This window comes from Ixodes scapularis, unplaced genomic scaffold (genome assembly GCF_016920785.2).
Source record: "Ixodes scapularis isolate PalLabHiFi unplaced genomic scaffold, ASM1692078v2 PGA_scaffold10__122_contigs__length_95168666, whole genome shotgun sequence".
Classification (NCBI taxonomy): domain Eukaryota; kingdom Metazoa; phylum Arthropoda; class Arachnida; order Ixodida; family Ixodidae; genus Ixodes; species Ixodes scapularis.
This window is the reverse complement of record NW_024609836.1, coordinates 17,586,143-17,603,719: the sequence shown is the minus strand read 5'-3', so window position 1 is coordinate 17,603,719 and position 17,577 is coordinate 17,586,143. Positions and strand designations below refer to the sequence as shown.

Here is a 17,577-nt window from a genome sequence, read left to right as displayed (position 1 = left end):
GAGAAAAGTACTGCCGCTGTCTTTCATGAAAACTCACACGGTTTTAATTCCAAAATCTGAGGATATCGCCAAGTTGCGTCGTGTAGAGGGCTATAGGCCAATAAGTCTCTGCAATGTAGATTATAAAATATATGCAAAAATTCTCAATAGAAGGCTGCAGCATGTAATATGCCAATTGGTAGGCGATCATCAAACATGTGGTATAAAGGGTAGAACAATACAAACAAATATTCACGTAGCCAGAAGCATTCTAGACTGTTGTACCGATAGAGAAGATCAGATTGCCATGCTACAGATTGACCTCGAGAAGGCATTCGACCGTGTGAACCATAAATTCCTCTGGGCCATTTTGCGACATGTTAACATTGGACACGTTTTATATGACGGAGTGCGAATGGCATATCAGAACTGTTCCACACGACTGAGAGTAAACCGCAACGTAACTGAGAGCATTCCCGTACTGTCCTCAGTGCGGCAGGGTTGCCCCCTCTCACCGTTGTTGTTCGCACTTTATTTGGAACCTCTCTGTTTGAGCATCGCGAACAACGCGAATGTACAAGGTTTTCAGTTCAACGCACTCGAAGTCAAGGTATTGGCGTACGCCGATGATGTTGCAGTTTTCTGCAGCGATAAAAGAAGTGTGACCAACGCCATCGCATTGGTTAAACACTTTTGCGACGTTAGTGGTGCGGCTGTGAATCTAGAAAAATGCTACGGTTTTTGGCACGGCTCATGGGCTACAAAGCCATTGGAGTTCGAAGGAATCAAACGGGTGCTTGACGCCTACAAAATACCTTGGTGTACCACTCCAGAATATGCACAATCCTGGTGTTTACTGGTCCGAAGCAACAGCCGAACTGAAACGGAAGGTATCACGCTGGCCGAACCGTGACTTGTCAATTTTTGCGAGGGCAACGGCCTGTAACATCTTCCTTGTCGCCAAGCTCATGTATGTGCTTCAAGTGTTGCAATGTACTCGAAGTTGTATGCAAAAAGTCCATAGAATCTGTGCTATGTTTATCTGGAAATCAAGTTGGGAACCGATGAGAAGAGATAACCTTTTCCGTCGCATCCCTCAGGGGGGACTGGGCCTTGCACACCTGTTTGTACGAAAACTTGTGTCACAATTCCTTTTTCTACGAGACATCGAACAACCATTTATGCGCACTGCCATTCAAACAAAATTGGCGTGGCACTTGCCTACATTTTTGGTCTCAAGCTGCGGGGAGCAACCATCCAAAATAGGAGGTTTTCTCAAAGAGGTTGTCGATACGTACAATTTTTTGTCAGTTCGCTTTTCCAGGGACTTTTTGTCATCTGTAAATAGGAAGGGCCTGTCTAATGCAATGTATGACAACTAGTCTTTTTCCAGAGCCCTTGTATCGCGCAGTGCACAGACAAAGCCTTGGCCAGGATTTTCTTTGTCGTGTTAAGAAAATGGCGATCCCGCCGCGTGCAAAAAGTTTCTTCTTTAAACTTCACACCTCGACCCTCCCAGTGAAAGCATGGCTCCACGAGAAAGGAATTTTTGTTCCTTGGACCACCAACTGCCTACTGTGTAAAACGCCTGAGACCATAGAGCACGTATTTATTTTTTGTTGGGACGCCCTTTTGTTTTGGGACGTGTTACAGAGGACATTGAAAAAGGACTTAGAAATAACGTCACAGTCGATTCGTTTTCTTCCAATTACTTCTCATGAACTTGTGCCGTACGACCTCATAATGCTCGTTGGTCTACTCTATACAGTATCTGGTGCTCCAGAATGGCAGTTAGAAACGCAGATCTTAACCCACGGCCAGTTGAAGCATACTTCGTGGAATTTGTAACACAAATACGTTGTATCTACACGGATCAAGACGACCCGCCTTCGTGGGTAAAGAAATGTGAAAAACTATGTGAAAACTCCAAACGTTCTTAATGATGTGTGCTAAGCAAATGTATATGTAGCCTGAGCATGCCGTTGGTGAATAAAACTGTTATAAAGAAGAAAAAAAAAAAGAGATCGGTGGCCGAGTGGGCTAAAGCGCACACCCAGCTCGACGCGCGTGGAGCGAAAGCTCGCGCTGCAGAACCCAGGGATCCTGGGTTCGAGCCCCACCCCTGCCCGTTTCGATCTGGATGAGCATCGTACCGGCGTGCGGTCGTGTATCACTACTGCGTGGTGCACGTTAAAGACCCCAGGCTAGCGGTTGTACCGCACTGGCTAAATTGCTCATCTACAGCGTGTGACTCGTCGCAACTTTAATGGCTGACCAACTACACGCTGTATAAATTTCCCCACAACCCCAATTATTATTATTGAAAGTGGCGCGACCAGGTTTAACGGTGGCGCCATCGTCTAGTAAACATATCAAACATTCTGCGAGGTGTAAATCCGTGGCTGAGTGGCGGACACCGTGGTGGCGGCTCGTGTTTCCGGCGTACGACTGATGTAAACAAGACGGCCGACATAACATTTGCGGGTCAGAATTTCAAGAACTGCGAAGCTAGATATAGAGTAAAAAGTTTTTGAACGATCGTAAAGGTATGTGGTGTGTCTCCGTCATCTTGAACTTGAACGAACGTTCACGTTGTGTGCCGTCGAACCAAATCATTTCTTGACGGTGACAGCGCAGGAAAAATCAATCTCACAGCGGACACTCAGGAAGACAAGCACACGCGCTGAACTTACAACTCTTGTGTATTCGACTACTTCATTTTTCTCTTCTTTTTTTTTTGTTTTTTTTGTTTTCTCTTTTACTGTTCTTTTGCCTTCTCTTTAGAATTTTCCTTTGTATTTCGTGCTACTTCTTCTACTTATCACGTTCTGAAAAGTCAATCCAGACGTTGAAGAGAAAAATGAAGCAGTCGAATACACAAGATGACACAAGAGTTGTAAGTTCAGCGCATGTGCTTGTCTTCCTGAGTGGCTGGTGTAGGGTGCCTTCATGTGCGCTTTGCTTAGGGTGGAGACATCTGGCCATTTTGTCCCACACTTCTATTTTTATTTTTTGTTCAGGAGCGCGTGAAAGAGCGTGTCCCTGCACGCTTCTGTGGCACTGACTGTGCTGTGGCGACATTTTGTTTTCGCCGATTTCTTTGTATTTTACCCGTGAGCGCGTGCTGTCGGCATCGGGTACTACAAAGGGTGGCACCACCCTAAACAGAAAGACATCGAGGCACCCTAGGCTGGTGTGAGATTGATTTTTCCTGCGCTGTCACCGTCAAGTATGGTTCACCAACTCGCCCAAGCTTCCATCCTATCAAATCATTTCCTCTAGTCGCGGTCGCCACGGCAGCTAGTCTGCCCGCAGATCGCAAACATTTACTAGCATGCGCAGTTTACAGCATTCACGATCGCTTGCCATTGTGAGCAGTCCACGAAATGATTTGGTTCAACCTCTCAAATGAAGCAAACTAACAGGACGCCAAATTGCCTCCCGCTGTCCTAAGCCTAACGCTCGGCTGGGTCGGCAACTCGGTGAAGGCATCGCCGAATCAACCGCCATCTTTTTTTTTTACCCGTGTCGTGAACGGTACGTGCTGGCTGCGTTGCGGTGACGACTCCAGCGGCCGGAATGGGAGAAATGAACGAGAAGAGCCTTCCAACTTCCCGAACGACTCGCGCGCGCATGCGCAGTGGCGTCGCCGATGCGTTCGAGGGCGAACCGTTCGTGTGGAAACGACCTGCTAAAACTCCCTAGTGATTCCCCCAACTTTTTTACATAACAAATAATAAACAAGCGGTGTTGGGAAGTACTTAAAGTACTATTTCGATCAGGTTTACAAACCATGGAATTTGCTTGAAGTACATTCCCTGAGCATGTACTCTTACTTTACTGAAGTATAGTTTCTTATTCTTTCTGTGGAAAGTACAACTCCCGACTTCAAACTACATTCGCCAACTTTTAAAAACAAAAATAGCGTATTGTCTTGTTAAAACGCGCTATCGTGCTTTCGAGACGTCATCTGGTCATTTCTCTGAGTTAAGCGGTGACGTCAATAAGACCGAAGACCGTGTTAAATGTACCTGTACTTTACTGTGAAAGTTTGTATTTATATTGCTTTACTTCCAGTGCAATACATCCGGTGTGTTTACAACTTTACTTGAAGTAGATAACCTTTTTTTTTTTACTTTGTACTTTACTTCGAGTACTTTTTAGATGTACTTAACGCAACACTGTAAACACGCAAACGCCGTCTGCAAAATCAAGCTCAGGCAGTGCTAGACCTCAAAGTAGAAATAATACATCCGCAGTACATCACTGAACAAAAAACACAAAAGTACAAAACAATTATGCACGCAGAAGCAAAACCAGGTATTAAAGCATTTCTGTAAAAACACAAGCCGCTTTATATTTGGATAGCAGAATTCCGCTAACTGATCAAAACCTTATACACTCTTGTTACTGTAAAAAAAGAAAACCTCAAAAGTAATTTGCTGATTTTTTGCGGTAGTTTCTAATTTACTCAGTTACTTTCCATTTGAACAATTTCTACTTTACTAAAATTACTTTTGAGACCGAATATCAGTAACTTATTAATTTAATTACTTTTTTTAGTAACTTGTACATGTCTGGGCTGCGGCCAAATTTAAATTAGCGATTACGTTGCTCCTACTGATAAAACCGAAAGAAAACTTGGCACACAATTTTTGAGGTACATTGTTACTTTACTAGTTTTTCCTCATTCAAACAAAAACATGAGCCATTCCACCCTGTTAAAAGGTGGATGACCAGCGAAGCTGTTTAGCACACGACACAGACGTTACAGAGAATTGTGGACAAAGGTACGAACACATTCATTGTCTTGATCGGTGGTCATCGTGACGAAAGGATACGCACACACATTTATTTGATGCGTTCTCCGCCCTGCGACGTTCGTCGTCTTGTCTCGTTTGCCGCGTGCGCTTGGCGTTTTGTGCATGATCCTCATTAGCGCGCGTGGTGTTCGCCTCCCGCCGCCGCTGCTGACATTCTCGGTGCCGTTCCCGCCGTTGCTCTTCGTAGGCGCGTTGCTCTTCGGGAGTCCGGACTAAAGCCCCTTCACGTTTCAAAAGCTGCGCAAGGTGCGTCGATGCACGAGGCACGTGCAACGTGCAGCCCTTGGAAAGATCATGGCGGCATAGCGCAGCATTGAGCTAGATTTCAGACTCCATCTTCTTCCCAGAAGTGGCGCGCGGCACGTGTCTCGAGCATTTCCACAGCGATGGATGGCGCCCCTTTTCCCAGGATAGAGGGGCTTCAGTCCGGACTAGAGTTCCTGTATAGGGAGTATTCACTGAACGCCATATTTGTGGGTGCTCTTTAAAGCGCATGCTCAGAGCGAGGTCCCATTAATAGGCTGCTAAGACCGGCAATCTTGATGGTGTGGAGTGCACGCTGAAAAAGAACTGTGGAAGCTCGCCGCCAGCACGCGCTCAGAATACTCCCTATAGGGAGCATTCACTGGCGGCCATAGCTGTGTGCGCGAATGCTGAGTGCGTGCTGATGGCGAGCTTCCATTCCGCACCATCAAGAGTGCCTGTCTTAGCAGCCTATCGATGTCAGCTCGTTCTGAGCATGCGCTCTAAACAGTACCCACAAATATGGCGTCCAGTGAATACTCCCTATAGGCTCCCTACGGAAGCAAGAGTTGCGCGTCTGTTTTCCACGTGCCGCCGCGCTGCTATTCGCCGAGGTACGATCACGTGAGGAGCCGGATCAAGCGCCGTGCAGGAAAGTAGACGTTGCACGCGCCCCGCCGTACGTACCCCTGCTTCTGAACGCCCGCGCGCCTCGAACGCGCGGCGCCGCAATTCGCCGAATTCAGTCCCGTGAGGAGCAGACTCTGAATGCCGTGCAGGAAAGCCGACGCTACGGGGATGAACGCGCAACTCTGTCTCCCATAGGAAGCCTATGCAGGAACTCTAGTCCGGACTATATGCGGCCTCCCCCTTAGGACGAGAGAAGTGAAGTAGACCTATTGCTAAATTACCCAAGCATCAAGGAGAATGCAGGGAATGGTGCTCCACGCGCCGCAAGTGCCGGCGTCTGCAGCAGTAACTGTTCTAAAGCCAAAGCCTACAACAAATGGCACCTTGCACGCGCGTTCGTCTACGCTTTATTTTGGGTTATTTACTTCAAATCTTTTGTATGGGAAAGGCGTGCGCGTGTGGCGCCTGAGGCGGTGCGAGCGTAGAGATTTTGGTCACGCACACGGAAAAATCCACGGAACCCTAGCCATAAACAGCTTCGCTGTAAAACTTCTTCAGCTTCCTTTGGATGAGCGTTCTTTCCATGTAAAGATGAAAATTGACGCGCATCTAAAGACGCAGACACCATTGCATTATATCACTTTAAAAATGAATTGCCTAATTCTTGTTTTGTTTCGGTGTAGCGTTGTTAAGACGCGTGCGTATCTCTCGCCCCCGTTGGCCAGACGGTGACCCTAAAGATGCCCGAGACGGCCAAGAGCAAGGGCATCTGTGCCTCGGACGACCAGGAGCCCGTACTCGAGCTCACCTGGCCCGTCTTCCGATTCATTCTAATGTTCTCCAGGGTAAGTACTCCCGTCCCGCACCGAAGACCAGTCACTGTCGTGGACACCGTCAAGTAAACGCTTTTCGCAAAGAGGAGCAGGCGCACTTAACTGTAGTTATACGCTAAGCCACAATTACCACACAATACTTGCGGACAACATTCTGCGGCTATGCAGTCGAAGCTATGGGCGCACGTGCGTTTTAGCACCCATCAAAGCTGCGCGCGCGCACTCTTCTTCCGAAATAGTTGTCCGAGAGTATAGGTGGTATGTAGCTGCAGTTAAAGGTGACCTAACTGTGGTTGGGACCCGTGTAACGTGGGTATTACCAAGCGAGCACAGTTTTAAAGTGACCCACGGCCGTGCGATGCGGATTGCGGACTTAGCGGGATGCGTGAACCATGCTTCATGCCATACGCTTATTTTCACCAATTAGAAAGTAAATTTGTGAGTTTTAGGTAACTCGTTTTCACATCAAGAACCCTAGTTAAGCAACCAGACTCCTCGCGAAGCATTACGTACATACGTTATCTTATCGAAACGTACACGTTTCAAACGCCAAAAGCGTCGTTCCTACCTTCGACAACCCAATATCGTAAGAACTACTTCGCGCGACGTATGAACAATGCGTAAAATTTTTTTTCTTGAGGTAACAACGAGTATAATTGGTCTATTTTTGCAATCCCTGACGCCCGCCGTGACCGGCACTTTGTTACCAAAAATATTTCTATTTTTTTCTCAGTCGCCCTATTTGTAGGAATCCTTGAAAGTATTGGCAGAAACGTCCGGTAAAGTATTAACCATATGTAAATGATTTGGCGAGCGACAAGGCAAGCGACGGGCGACCCGCTTCACTCTCGCTCGGTCAGTCGCGCGACGAGACAAACAAGCGATGGGAGCAAGCGACCAAGGCGATGAGCGACGTTTTCTAGAAATTCAAAAACCGAGCGACGCGACGAGCGACAGTGAGAAATTTCCGTCGCACGTCGCTGACTCTCGTCGCTCGTTTCGTCGCTCGTTCAGTCGCTTATATGCGGTTCCGTCTTAAAGGGGTCATGAAACGATTTTCCTACTTCTTCCTCCTTAGCTTTAATCCTCAACTCAAATGCGAATTGCGAAATCACGTCGTCGTGACATTCATCGGCACCGGTACGATGACTCCTGGCTTCCACCGTGCTTTTTATGCCCACCATAGAGCTTGTCATTCACCAGTGACGATAAGTTCCGTCAGGGCACTCATTGGCCACGAACGCGAATCCAAATCTTCGTCGACGGATTGATTGTTGACGAGCGCATACGTCCGAGTAACGCAGTTCTTGTGTCCAATGCGTGAGCTGGGCTCTGCTGACGTCAGTTTGGCGCCGGTGACGCGCTTTTGGAGCCGCGGATGTATCATAGTGAAAAGGCGGAGAGCTTTCGAAGGCAAGAAGGTACAAAATAGTTTGCTATGTTTTCAAATGCTCGTACCGAAAAGCTGGCTTTTGACTTTCTAGCCTCTTTCTTTTGGCCAACTAAACGATATGCGATTAGTAAAGTCCCAATTTAAAATCATCTATCCCAGCCCAGAATTTGTTTCATGGCCCCTTTAGCTCTGGAGCAATAAAAAAAGTATGGCTCAATATTTCTTAGTATCGAAGCACGCAGAAAACGAAGTTCGAGTTTCTTTGCGGACACTGCAGACCCCGGCGGTGAACGACAAGGGTTCGTGGAAAGTGAGCGGCCTGGAGATCCAGTTCAACACCAACTCACCCTTCTTCCCCGGAGCCACTAACCGTGAGTGCGGGGGACCTGCGTCAACATCTCATAGGCCGACATTAAAGACCTTTTTCACCGGCGGAAGGTCTAGCGGATATTAAACGCCACTTCGTACTAAAGCCCCTCGATGTGTTTGCGTTTGTCATGCGAGGTGTCAAATGCGCCAGTGCACGAGGCCTGTTGTCTCGAGCGGCGCTTGGAAGCAAATAGCGGCCCAGCGCTGAAATGAGCGGTATTCGGAAGCGAATCGGCGGCGGAGCACCCGCCAGTGAGACGTGTCTTATGCGTTTCCACAACATTGGTTGGCGGTACTTGTAAAAAAACGCCTTTATCAAGGGGCTTTACTTCGTACGACTAACGTACGACGCGAGCCGGTCTACGCGTTCTGGCTTTGCCACTGAGTCTGACGCAGTTGCGGTATTATTACTGTTGGGCCAAAAGAAGGTCGGTAATGGGCCACGATCAATTTTGGATTTAATTAATAGCATGGCGTGCAGGTTGGATGGCGGATACTACGTTAATAACGGTGACGCAGACCTTGCGTCGCACATAAAGCGCCCTGGTGTTGGTTGACCCGCAGTAAGAGTGTGGTGCAGTGCTGTGGCCGTTACCGAAATTAAGTAACGGAATAGCGTTAATCATTAGCTCGTCAAAAATTAACGCGTTACTGAGATTCCTTACCGTCCTACAATCGTAACAAAATACCTTTACCGTTACTTTATAGCTTTATACTTTATAAGTAACGAAATAGCGTTACTCGCGTAATCGTATAAACGATGGTGATGATTGCGTTTGACCGGCAGCACAATTTCAAACACGGATGTGTTTGATGTTTCCGTGGAAACACGGATGTTTAAGATGTTTACGTGTAAATGCGTAAACATCTTAAACATCTTTCCGTGTGCAAATCTTTGACTCGAGTTTCACGGCGCACCACTGATAAAGTGACCATTCGTCCCGCGACTTGCGGGACTGTCCCGCATCGAGGGATCGTGTCCCGCGTCCCGCAAGATATACCAAAATCTTTAAAATGTCCCGCACTTTACACTGTCGTAAAATTCCCAATTTAACTCGGGGTGCTGCCGAACAACGGGGCGGGGAAAGGAGGTCGCTGGTTATTATGTGAATCGCGATGGTACGCCATTTTCTCCCTAAGCATTGCGGGAAGCGACCGTCGTTCTTGCAGGACGAAGAGGCACAAACGCGTATGCGCCGTTGCGTCTCTTCTTTTAGTGGAAACACGTTGGAAGAGAAAATATCTTGCCAAAAGTTGAAGCAAAACAAGCTCCGTCCATGCAAAAAAAAAATTGCCGTAAAAAGTTTTTTTTTTTTTATGAAGACGGTTTTACAACGCAAAACGCCTGCAACTCACAAGAAAAAACAAAAACAAAACAACCTAGGGTTTTAAATTTAAGGAGGAGCAGATTGGTAAACGTAAGCATCACACAGGAAACAATAAGCCAAAAATGACATGACGTTCTTTATTTTTTAGGTGCATTGAGTTATGCTGCAGTGAATTTTTATGTTCTCAACTTAGACGTATTTAATAACATATTTGGCATTAAAACTAAAAGAATGAATCACTGGGAGAGAAAATTATTGCCGCAATACAGCTTGCACGTGTGTAATATGCCTTCGAACAACACAAGATATTAATTCTGTCAACACAGCCACATCACATTTCGTGGTGTGCGTGTAATTAAATACATTTACTCTAATAGTCTCTTTTTAGTTGCCACAGTCGTGATAAAAGTCCTCCTCTTACCAACTTCGAAAATTTCATTTTCAAGCGCTTCTATCCTTCTGTGTAATGTGTCAGTGAGTTATGATGCTCCTTCGCCGGTTGTACGAGTACGAGACCGTCACCAGATGCTAAATATATCAATAAAAAACTTTAAAAAAAAATTATGCACGCTAACAATTGGCATGGATATGACGTGTTTCGAATATACAGGCTGTTTCACTAACGATGAAAATAATAATATTAAAATAACCTTTATAAAACTTTTCTTTTTTTCGGGGTAACGTTATTGGCCGCAGCGGTGTTTCCTGGGCGTTTTGTGCTTTTCGCCGGTTTAGGCATGGTTCACGTAGTGAGATTTTGCTTGCGATTTCGCAGTTGCTACATTACGCACCACAACTTCCTATGCGCTTTTTTTTTGCTGTTTTTGTTACACGAGCTACGTTGCAACTGCGAAATTGCAAGCAAAAGTTGCACCATGTCAATCAGGCCTGTACCTAAGACTGCATTCACACTGATGTTCGAATCGCAACCGCGAAGCGAATCCGCTCCTTTTCTTCATCGACTGCGCGTGAATTCGTATTGCATTCTTAAAGAGATACTACAACGAAACTTTCGCGCTTCATACCGGACACACCAATCTCTTGTTGAAAAAGTCTCGAAAAGGAATTTTAAAACGATTTAAACTATTAGCAAAAGGCACTAGGTATTACAAACGTCGCTAAAGCCTCGTTTGTAATGCCCGTCTAGGAACCTTGACAGGTGGTGACGATGCCTGTCTCGCCTGGGAGCCTTCATGTGCGCTTTGCTAGGGTGATGCCACCCTTTGTAATACCACTCGCCGACAAACCAGCAGCCATTTTGGTCCTCGGCGATAATCCGTTGGCTTATAACCCTCCCGGAAACAAGCACCTTATCTCACGAGTTCGGAGCAGCGTTGTGGAACCCACGGAGGGAGGATTAGCATTTCCCCCCTCGGATAGGAGGACCGATGGATACAAAGGCCACTTTCGGGCGCACGGGGAAACAATGAGGAACAAAATGGCGGTGGACGAGGATGTGGGAAAGGGAAACAGGCAGTCGGCATCACCTTATGCGAAGCGCACATGAAGGCACCCTAGTCTCGCCTAGAACTTTACATGCCCTGAACCTGCCCTCATCCCGCCTAGAAAGCCTTCATGTGCGCTTCGAAGCGCACATGAAGGCACCCTAATCCCGCCAGCTCCCCGGCCACCACGAGAGAAGAGAAGGAGGAGAAGATGTGTCCCTGACGTCGCGATTGTCCCTCTACAACATTATTGAAGATTAACCCGTCACTCAAAATTCGTACAAAAGCAGCTTTTTGGTTAGTTGCGGTGGCCCAATCGCAACTAACCAAGGCCCGTTCCAGTGGACCTTAGTTCCAACTATAATAGAATGCCTGTTCCCCTTTCCCACACCCTCTTCCACCGCCATTTTGTTCCTCTCATTGTTTCCCCGTGCGCCGGAAAGTGGCCTTTGTGTCCATCGGTAATCCCATCCGAGGGGGAGAATGCTAATCCTCCCTCCGTGGGTTCCACAACGCTGCTCCGAACTTGTGAGATACGGTCCTTGTTTCCGGGAGGGTTATAAGCCCCACGGATTATCGCCGAGAGCCAAAATGGCTGCTGGTTTGTCGGCGAGTGGTATTACAAAGGGTGGCATCATCCTAGCAAGGCGCACATGAAGGCTGCCTAGTTCCAACCACCGAAGCGGCCGAAGCACGCCATCGATCGGGCCACCTCAACTATACCCCAAAGCTGCTTTTGTACGAATTTTGAGTGACGGGTTAAACTTCTGTAATCTTATAGAGGGACAATAGCGACGTCTGAGACAATCAAAAGAGATTCTCGGGGAGAGGGGAGTTCCTCCTTCCCCTCTTCTCTCATGGTGGCCGGAGAGCTGGAAGCGACACAGGCATCGTCACTATCTACGAAGGTTCCTAGACGGGCATTAGAAACGAGGCTTCAGCGACATCCACCAAGTGCATGCCCTTTGCTAATCGTTTAATTCGTTTTAAAATTCCTTTTCGTGCCTTTTTTATCAAGATATTGGTGCGTTCGCAACCGCTTTGCGGATGCGGTTGAGTCACCAGTGTGAATGCGGCATAAGGGGGGTGGGGGGTTAGGACTTTTGACACCCCCTCCTTTCCTCCTCTCTCTCAGCGCGCGGTGTGAAACATTTCGGGACCCCTCCTTTTCAAACCACTCAACCACACTCGCTCTCCCCGCGCAAACTTGCACCCCAGAACTAAGCCATTTCCTAAAGGGGAAGTGAGAAAGGAACTGATTCATTCTTTTGGCGCAGTGGTTCTCAACCATTGCTGTTTCACTGGCCCCTTGTAGATCGACATAGATGGTGGAGGATCCCGTTCGTGGTGACGGGAAGTGAAATGTATAGGTTAGTTAGGATAATGATTAAATAAATGGAAGGCAAGTAAGAAGCAGACTCCTCTAATTGACATACACCCGAGAAAACTCAACCGAAAGTTGGAATGTTTCTTCTCAATCTAAAATCAGACAACTTTTCTTGCCGGGCTTGAGTGGTGAGCCAGGGCTTCGCGACCACGGACCCCCATTTGAAAACCACTGTTTCGGCGGTTGAAGACCGGTTGATCAGTTGAAGACCGTCACAGGCCTACAACTACTCCCAGCTAGCTCCAATAAATAGATGAAAAAAAAAAAAAAAGAAGAGGACCACTTTATGCAAAAGTGTTTGCGTCACTAAGGCGGAAAGGGGGCGGGGGGGAGGGGTGCCCTTGTGACGCCACTGGACACCAGTAGCCTTTATTTCGTTCGTCGTGGCGCGATCGATGCTTGGTCCCCCTGCCCGTATTTGTGACGTAGGATGCGGTGTCGCTGGTTTGCAGCGGGCAAGCGGACGGCTCGCACCGGCGACAACGTGACGCTCTTCGAGACTCCGATGGGAGAGTCGTACTTCTGCCCGACGCCCAAGCTGGTGGCGCTCACAGACTCCCGTGGCGGTCGCAAGGTGGCCGTGCAGTTCAAGGACCTCCGCATCCAGGCTTACGAGTTCCAGGGAACCTACGGCCCAGGTTTGTGCGTCTTTTTACGTGAAGAGGTAGCAACTACCCTATCTTCCCGACTATTAGCCCCGAGAGCGAACACAAGCGTCACTGCGGTCGCCGCGCCCTGATTGGGTGAGGTGTACCGTGACGTCAGGGGGAGTACTCCGCTCCGCGATCTCGCATCGGCTCGCTTCCCAGCACCGGTTTCCTGGTTTGGCGTTGTGTGCCGCAAGCTGTTCGAGGAGCTGGATTTCGTTTACCCGGTGTACAAGACGTTGAGCTAGGCCGATATTGACGTGCTTTCGTACATTTTATAAGCCTGCTCGTCCCTTTTACCTTTAAAATTGGGTTACAAATCCCGAAAGCAATCGGCGCAGGCAATTCCGCCGATGAACCTGCCCGTCCGTCCACACGACACAAGGCAATATTGCGAGGGGTCGGTGAAGCGGTGGCGCAAGTGTTTCAGACGCTGGAATTCTGTTCCTTGCACGTTCATGATTTAGGGCGATATTACATCACACTTTCAAGGCATTTGAAGTGGCATTTATATCATGGGCCTTTGGATGGTCGGCAAATTAGCTCGCGACCCTGACTCTGCGCTTCCACTCTGCATGCGCTGGTTCGCAGATGTTTTAAAGGCCCTGCGTCTGATCATCTTTGAAGTGCTGGTGGAACAGGGTTGCTTTACATAAATGTAGCTTCTTCGTGAATTAATTATATAGTTTATACACGTATGCAGGCATATTTCTTAGAAGATGCACAATTACTGGAAATTAGTTTGTATGGCAGCAGCAAAAACGGCCGAATTGCCCCCAGGTGCCTGTATGATATGTATTGAACTGCCCAAAATATGCACAGAAATAGTGCTGTAATTTGGAATGTTTATACTTTTTCCTGACATTCTTTATTAAAAAATAGACGGTTTAGTATGAATTGTGATTTCCAATTGAAAGAGACTGCTACAGGTCCCCAAAAGCTTCCTCAGCCTCCAAACTCCCTACAGCTGGACTCTCTGACAAAAGAGGAAAACAGGAGTAAAAGCAAGCATTCGAACGTCTGTCCAGCGGTAGATGCAGCACCAGTAGCAGAAAAGGTGGAACCTGTGAAGGGCGACAGTCTGCGTGAGAAAAGCTTCTGGTATTTTAGCTTCAGGACACTTCGATTTAAGTAAAATCTTAATTTTAGGGCTTAAGGGACTAATAACGAGCTAGACACCTTCGCTTACGTTTGTTATACATTGCTTGAGGGTTGATATAAACAAGTCCACAAATATCACCCGTGTAGTCCTTTGAAATACTATCCGAATCCAGCGAAGGTTAAATGCGAGCAATGTATATATTAAATGTTCCTTCTTTGTTTTGTTTTACTTTGCTCCTGCACTTGGGCTGTCTTACTTCTGATTCTCTCCCCATGGCCCAGACTGTTTTTAGCATGTTGCTCGAGGAGCATGCAGCTTTTCTGCTTCGGCGATCTTGTTTAAAAACAGAGATACAAAATAAAAATAGTATACATAACCTGCCAATTTATTCACACCATCAACAGCATTTATTGTGCGAGATGTAAATCTATAATCATGCTCCTGCAATTGTGGCCATATTTCTTTATGTTCAAATACCAGCTGCGATTCATGCGTTGCCTGCCCTGTCAAGCATGCTTAAAATGTTGGTTGAAGTTTCGCCTGTAGCTACAGGCCATACCTAAATAAAGGCTCATATAAAAATTTACACTTCCTACGGAAAACACGCCTAAAAAATATTAAATAGAAACGAGCGCGCCGACAGCTAGCGTCGTCACAACCTCCACAGGGCGAGCGGGGCGAGTCGAGGAAAAATTCTCGCCTCGCCGTGACGTCACCCCGGTTCGCCGTAAGGGGGCGCCACGCGAACTTCTCGGGGCTAATAGCACTCGGTGTATGCGGAGGGCAAGTTCGTCTGGTTCTTGCACATGGGTTGCGATGATGTCAAAACGCCAAACTCTTAATGGCTGACTGAAAAAAAAAAAATAGTTGGGCAGACTTTAATGCTTCTAGCATTGAGGTTTATCCATTATCCTTCCAATCCAAGCCAATCAGAGCTCGGCGTCCTTCTGACGTCACCGCGACCCCTGCACAAGCAGACGACTTGCTCTCCGAATAGTGCGCAGGGGCAAATTTCGGATGAAATAAAAGGGAGCGTTCGTTTCAACAATCTCGCTTCGTCCGTTTCTACAGCGTTCATTTCGTCTGTGTCTATATTTCGCTTCAGCCCAGACGCAGTCGATGATACGAGCGCGAGCATGTGGCCCTGAACAGTGCTTGCACTGCGCGAGCGCGCGTGTTGGGACGCTGAAAGCTGAAACGAAGTATACAGCTTTGCAAGTACGGCCACAGGGCGCCGCCATCTTGATCACTTGGGGTGCGCTTGAGCGCGTCATAATCTGATTATAACGCCTTAGTAAGGCGTCATTATCGGATTATGACGCGTGCCCAAGCGCGCCCTAATGCGCAAGATGGCGGCGCTTTGGTCCTTGCGGCCGTACTTGCAAACGTGTATAGTCGCGCTGTTTCAAGATGAATACTCAGCAACTTCACCAATTATTCAATCTGTTAAAAATAAGAGTTTTTCCTTAGATTGCCCGTACCCGACGCACAGTCCGTAGCCGGCCGCATAGCACATACCTAATATATACATACTCCGCAAAAAAAAAAAAAATATATATAAAAACATATAGAACTTATTTTGAAAGATGCCTGCTTTATTAACACAAAGAGATGCTTGTATCACAGAAATAATCAGCAACATAATTTGCAGAAAATCTGTCCCGTCTTGTCCTAATGAACGACCTTGAAAGAACACATAGACGCACTGTCCGCACCTGTAGATAGTTCGCACCGAGCATCCCCAACCAACTTTCTTGGACATCAACGCCTTGCGAATGCCCAACGACAACTGAGCAACAACAACTATCGCAATGTTCCCCGGAAATATTTTAGATGACAGTCATAACATATCTAAATCCGGACAAAATGGTTTCAAGCGCAAACCCAGACAAAATGGTCCCAGGCAAATCGAGGCATATTTTGCTTGCTCTTTAGAGGTTAGTCGATTGTTTGTACTTGCTGCAAACTGAGTATAGAACAAAAAATGTCTTTCCATTTTAAACTTATATACAATTCAAAACACATTGCAACCCGGCAGCTGAGCCGAGGAAAAAGTATACTATATAAATAATATACAAGAACATATATCAAATAATGTATAATATTTGACATATTCAGCACAAGAAAAACACCGTTCCATCACACACACACAAAAAAAAGACGTTTGTGTTTCTACAATGTAAGGTCAGTCTTGGAAAAGCGGCGACACTGGCATACGCTGCAGATGACAGATTTTGCCATGCAACGTAGCCTGGCGTCTTTAAAGAGGTCATGAATCGCCTTTCCAACTTTTTCCTGTCTCGCTTTCCTCCTCAACTCATAAATCGCGCATTCTCTTTTTTTTATACCAAACAGTTCAATAAGACGAAAAGACGGGAGTCCCCTCTTGCTCGGACTCTCGTCCAGAAGATTAGCCCGTCGCTCAAAATTCAGGCAAAAGTTGCTTTCCCCACCCAGTTCACCCCTAAGCTGACAGTGCTGTGGAAGCCACGTGCTCGTTGGGCCAGCCACACTTTTGCCACGTGATCACGCTCTCTCGCGCAGAGAATGAGGCGCAGTGATCAAAAGGAGGCGGCTGATTGGTCGGGCAAGCGCGTAGCTTCCACCACAATGCCGGCTTAGGAGTGAAGGGAATAAGGGAGGTCCGGGATCGTGTGACGTGCGTTTGAACCCGGTGACGCGCTTTGGGAACCGCGGATGTGTCACAGTGAAAAGGCAGAGAGCTTACGAAGGGGAGGAGGCACGAAACAGTCCGCTGTGTTTTCAGATTTTCGCACTGAAAGTCAGGCTGTTTACTTTCTGCCTTTTTTCTTTTGGCCCACTGAACGATGTGCTATTAGTGAAATCCCAATCTAAAGTGATTTATACCAGCCCAAAATTCGTTTCATGGGCCCTTTAACGTGCATCACTCAGTAGCGATACACGACCGCACGCACGCCTTTAGAAATATCTAGTACGTGCACGATAATGTCTGATTCTTCGTGTGCATGCGTCTTATTGGACTGTTTCCAAAACCGACGCGCCCCAATGCGGCGAAATACCTTGCAGTGCACTCTGGGAACTAGTTGGCCACTCAGTTTCGGTTTCGACTGAGCAGATTCATCTCATGCTATCACGCCGCGACCGAACGCGCTGCTTGCGTTTTCGAATATCTGACTTTTTTCCGAATGTACAATACACTCATTCTCGAGCGATACAAAACGAAGGCCGGGGCACTTTCCTTGGTTCCCGAAACCCCGGATAATATGAGTGCGTATGCAAACGTAGTAAGACGTGGCTTAGTCACCTCATCTTTGAGTCCAATTTCAATAATCCCGTCTAGCACCAGTGAACTACAAGTGAAATTCGGTCACCTGGAGCATTACACGTATTTTGTTTGCCAAACGTCCGCTTCTTGT

General features: G+C 47.2%; 1 protein-coding gene across 1 annotated transcript in view; it reads left to right on the top strand.

Annotated features, from left to right (window-relative positions):
• Positions 1-17,577, top strand: part of LOC8039868 — a 54,759-nt gene that overhangs the window by 29,791 nt on the left and 7,391 nt on the right. Inside the window, exons 6-8 of the mRNA XM_040212581.3 lie at positions 6,401-6,520; positions 8,179-8,272; positions 12,883-13,068. Coding sequence (XP_040068515.3) covers positions 6,401-6,520; positions 8,179-8,272; positions 12,883-13,068 — 400 coding nt within the window. The remainder of the gene's footprint in view (positions 1-6,400; positions 6,521-8,178; positions 8,273-12,882; positions 13,069-17,577) is intronic.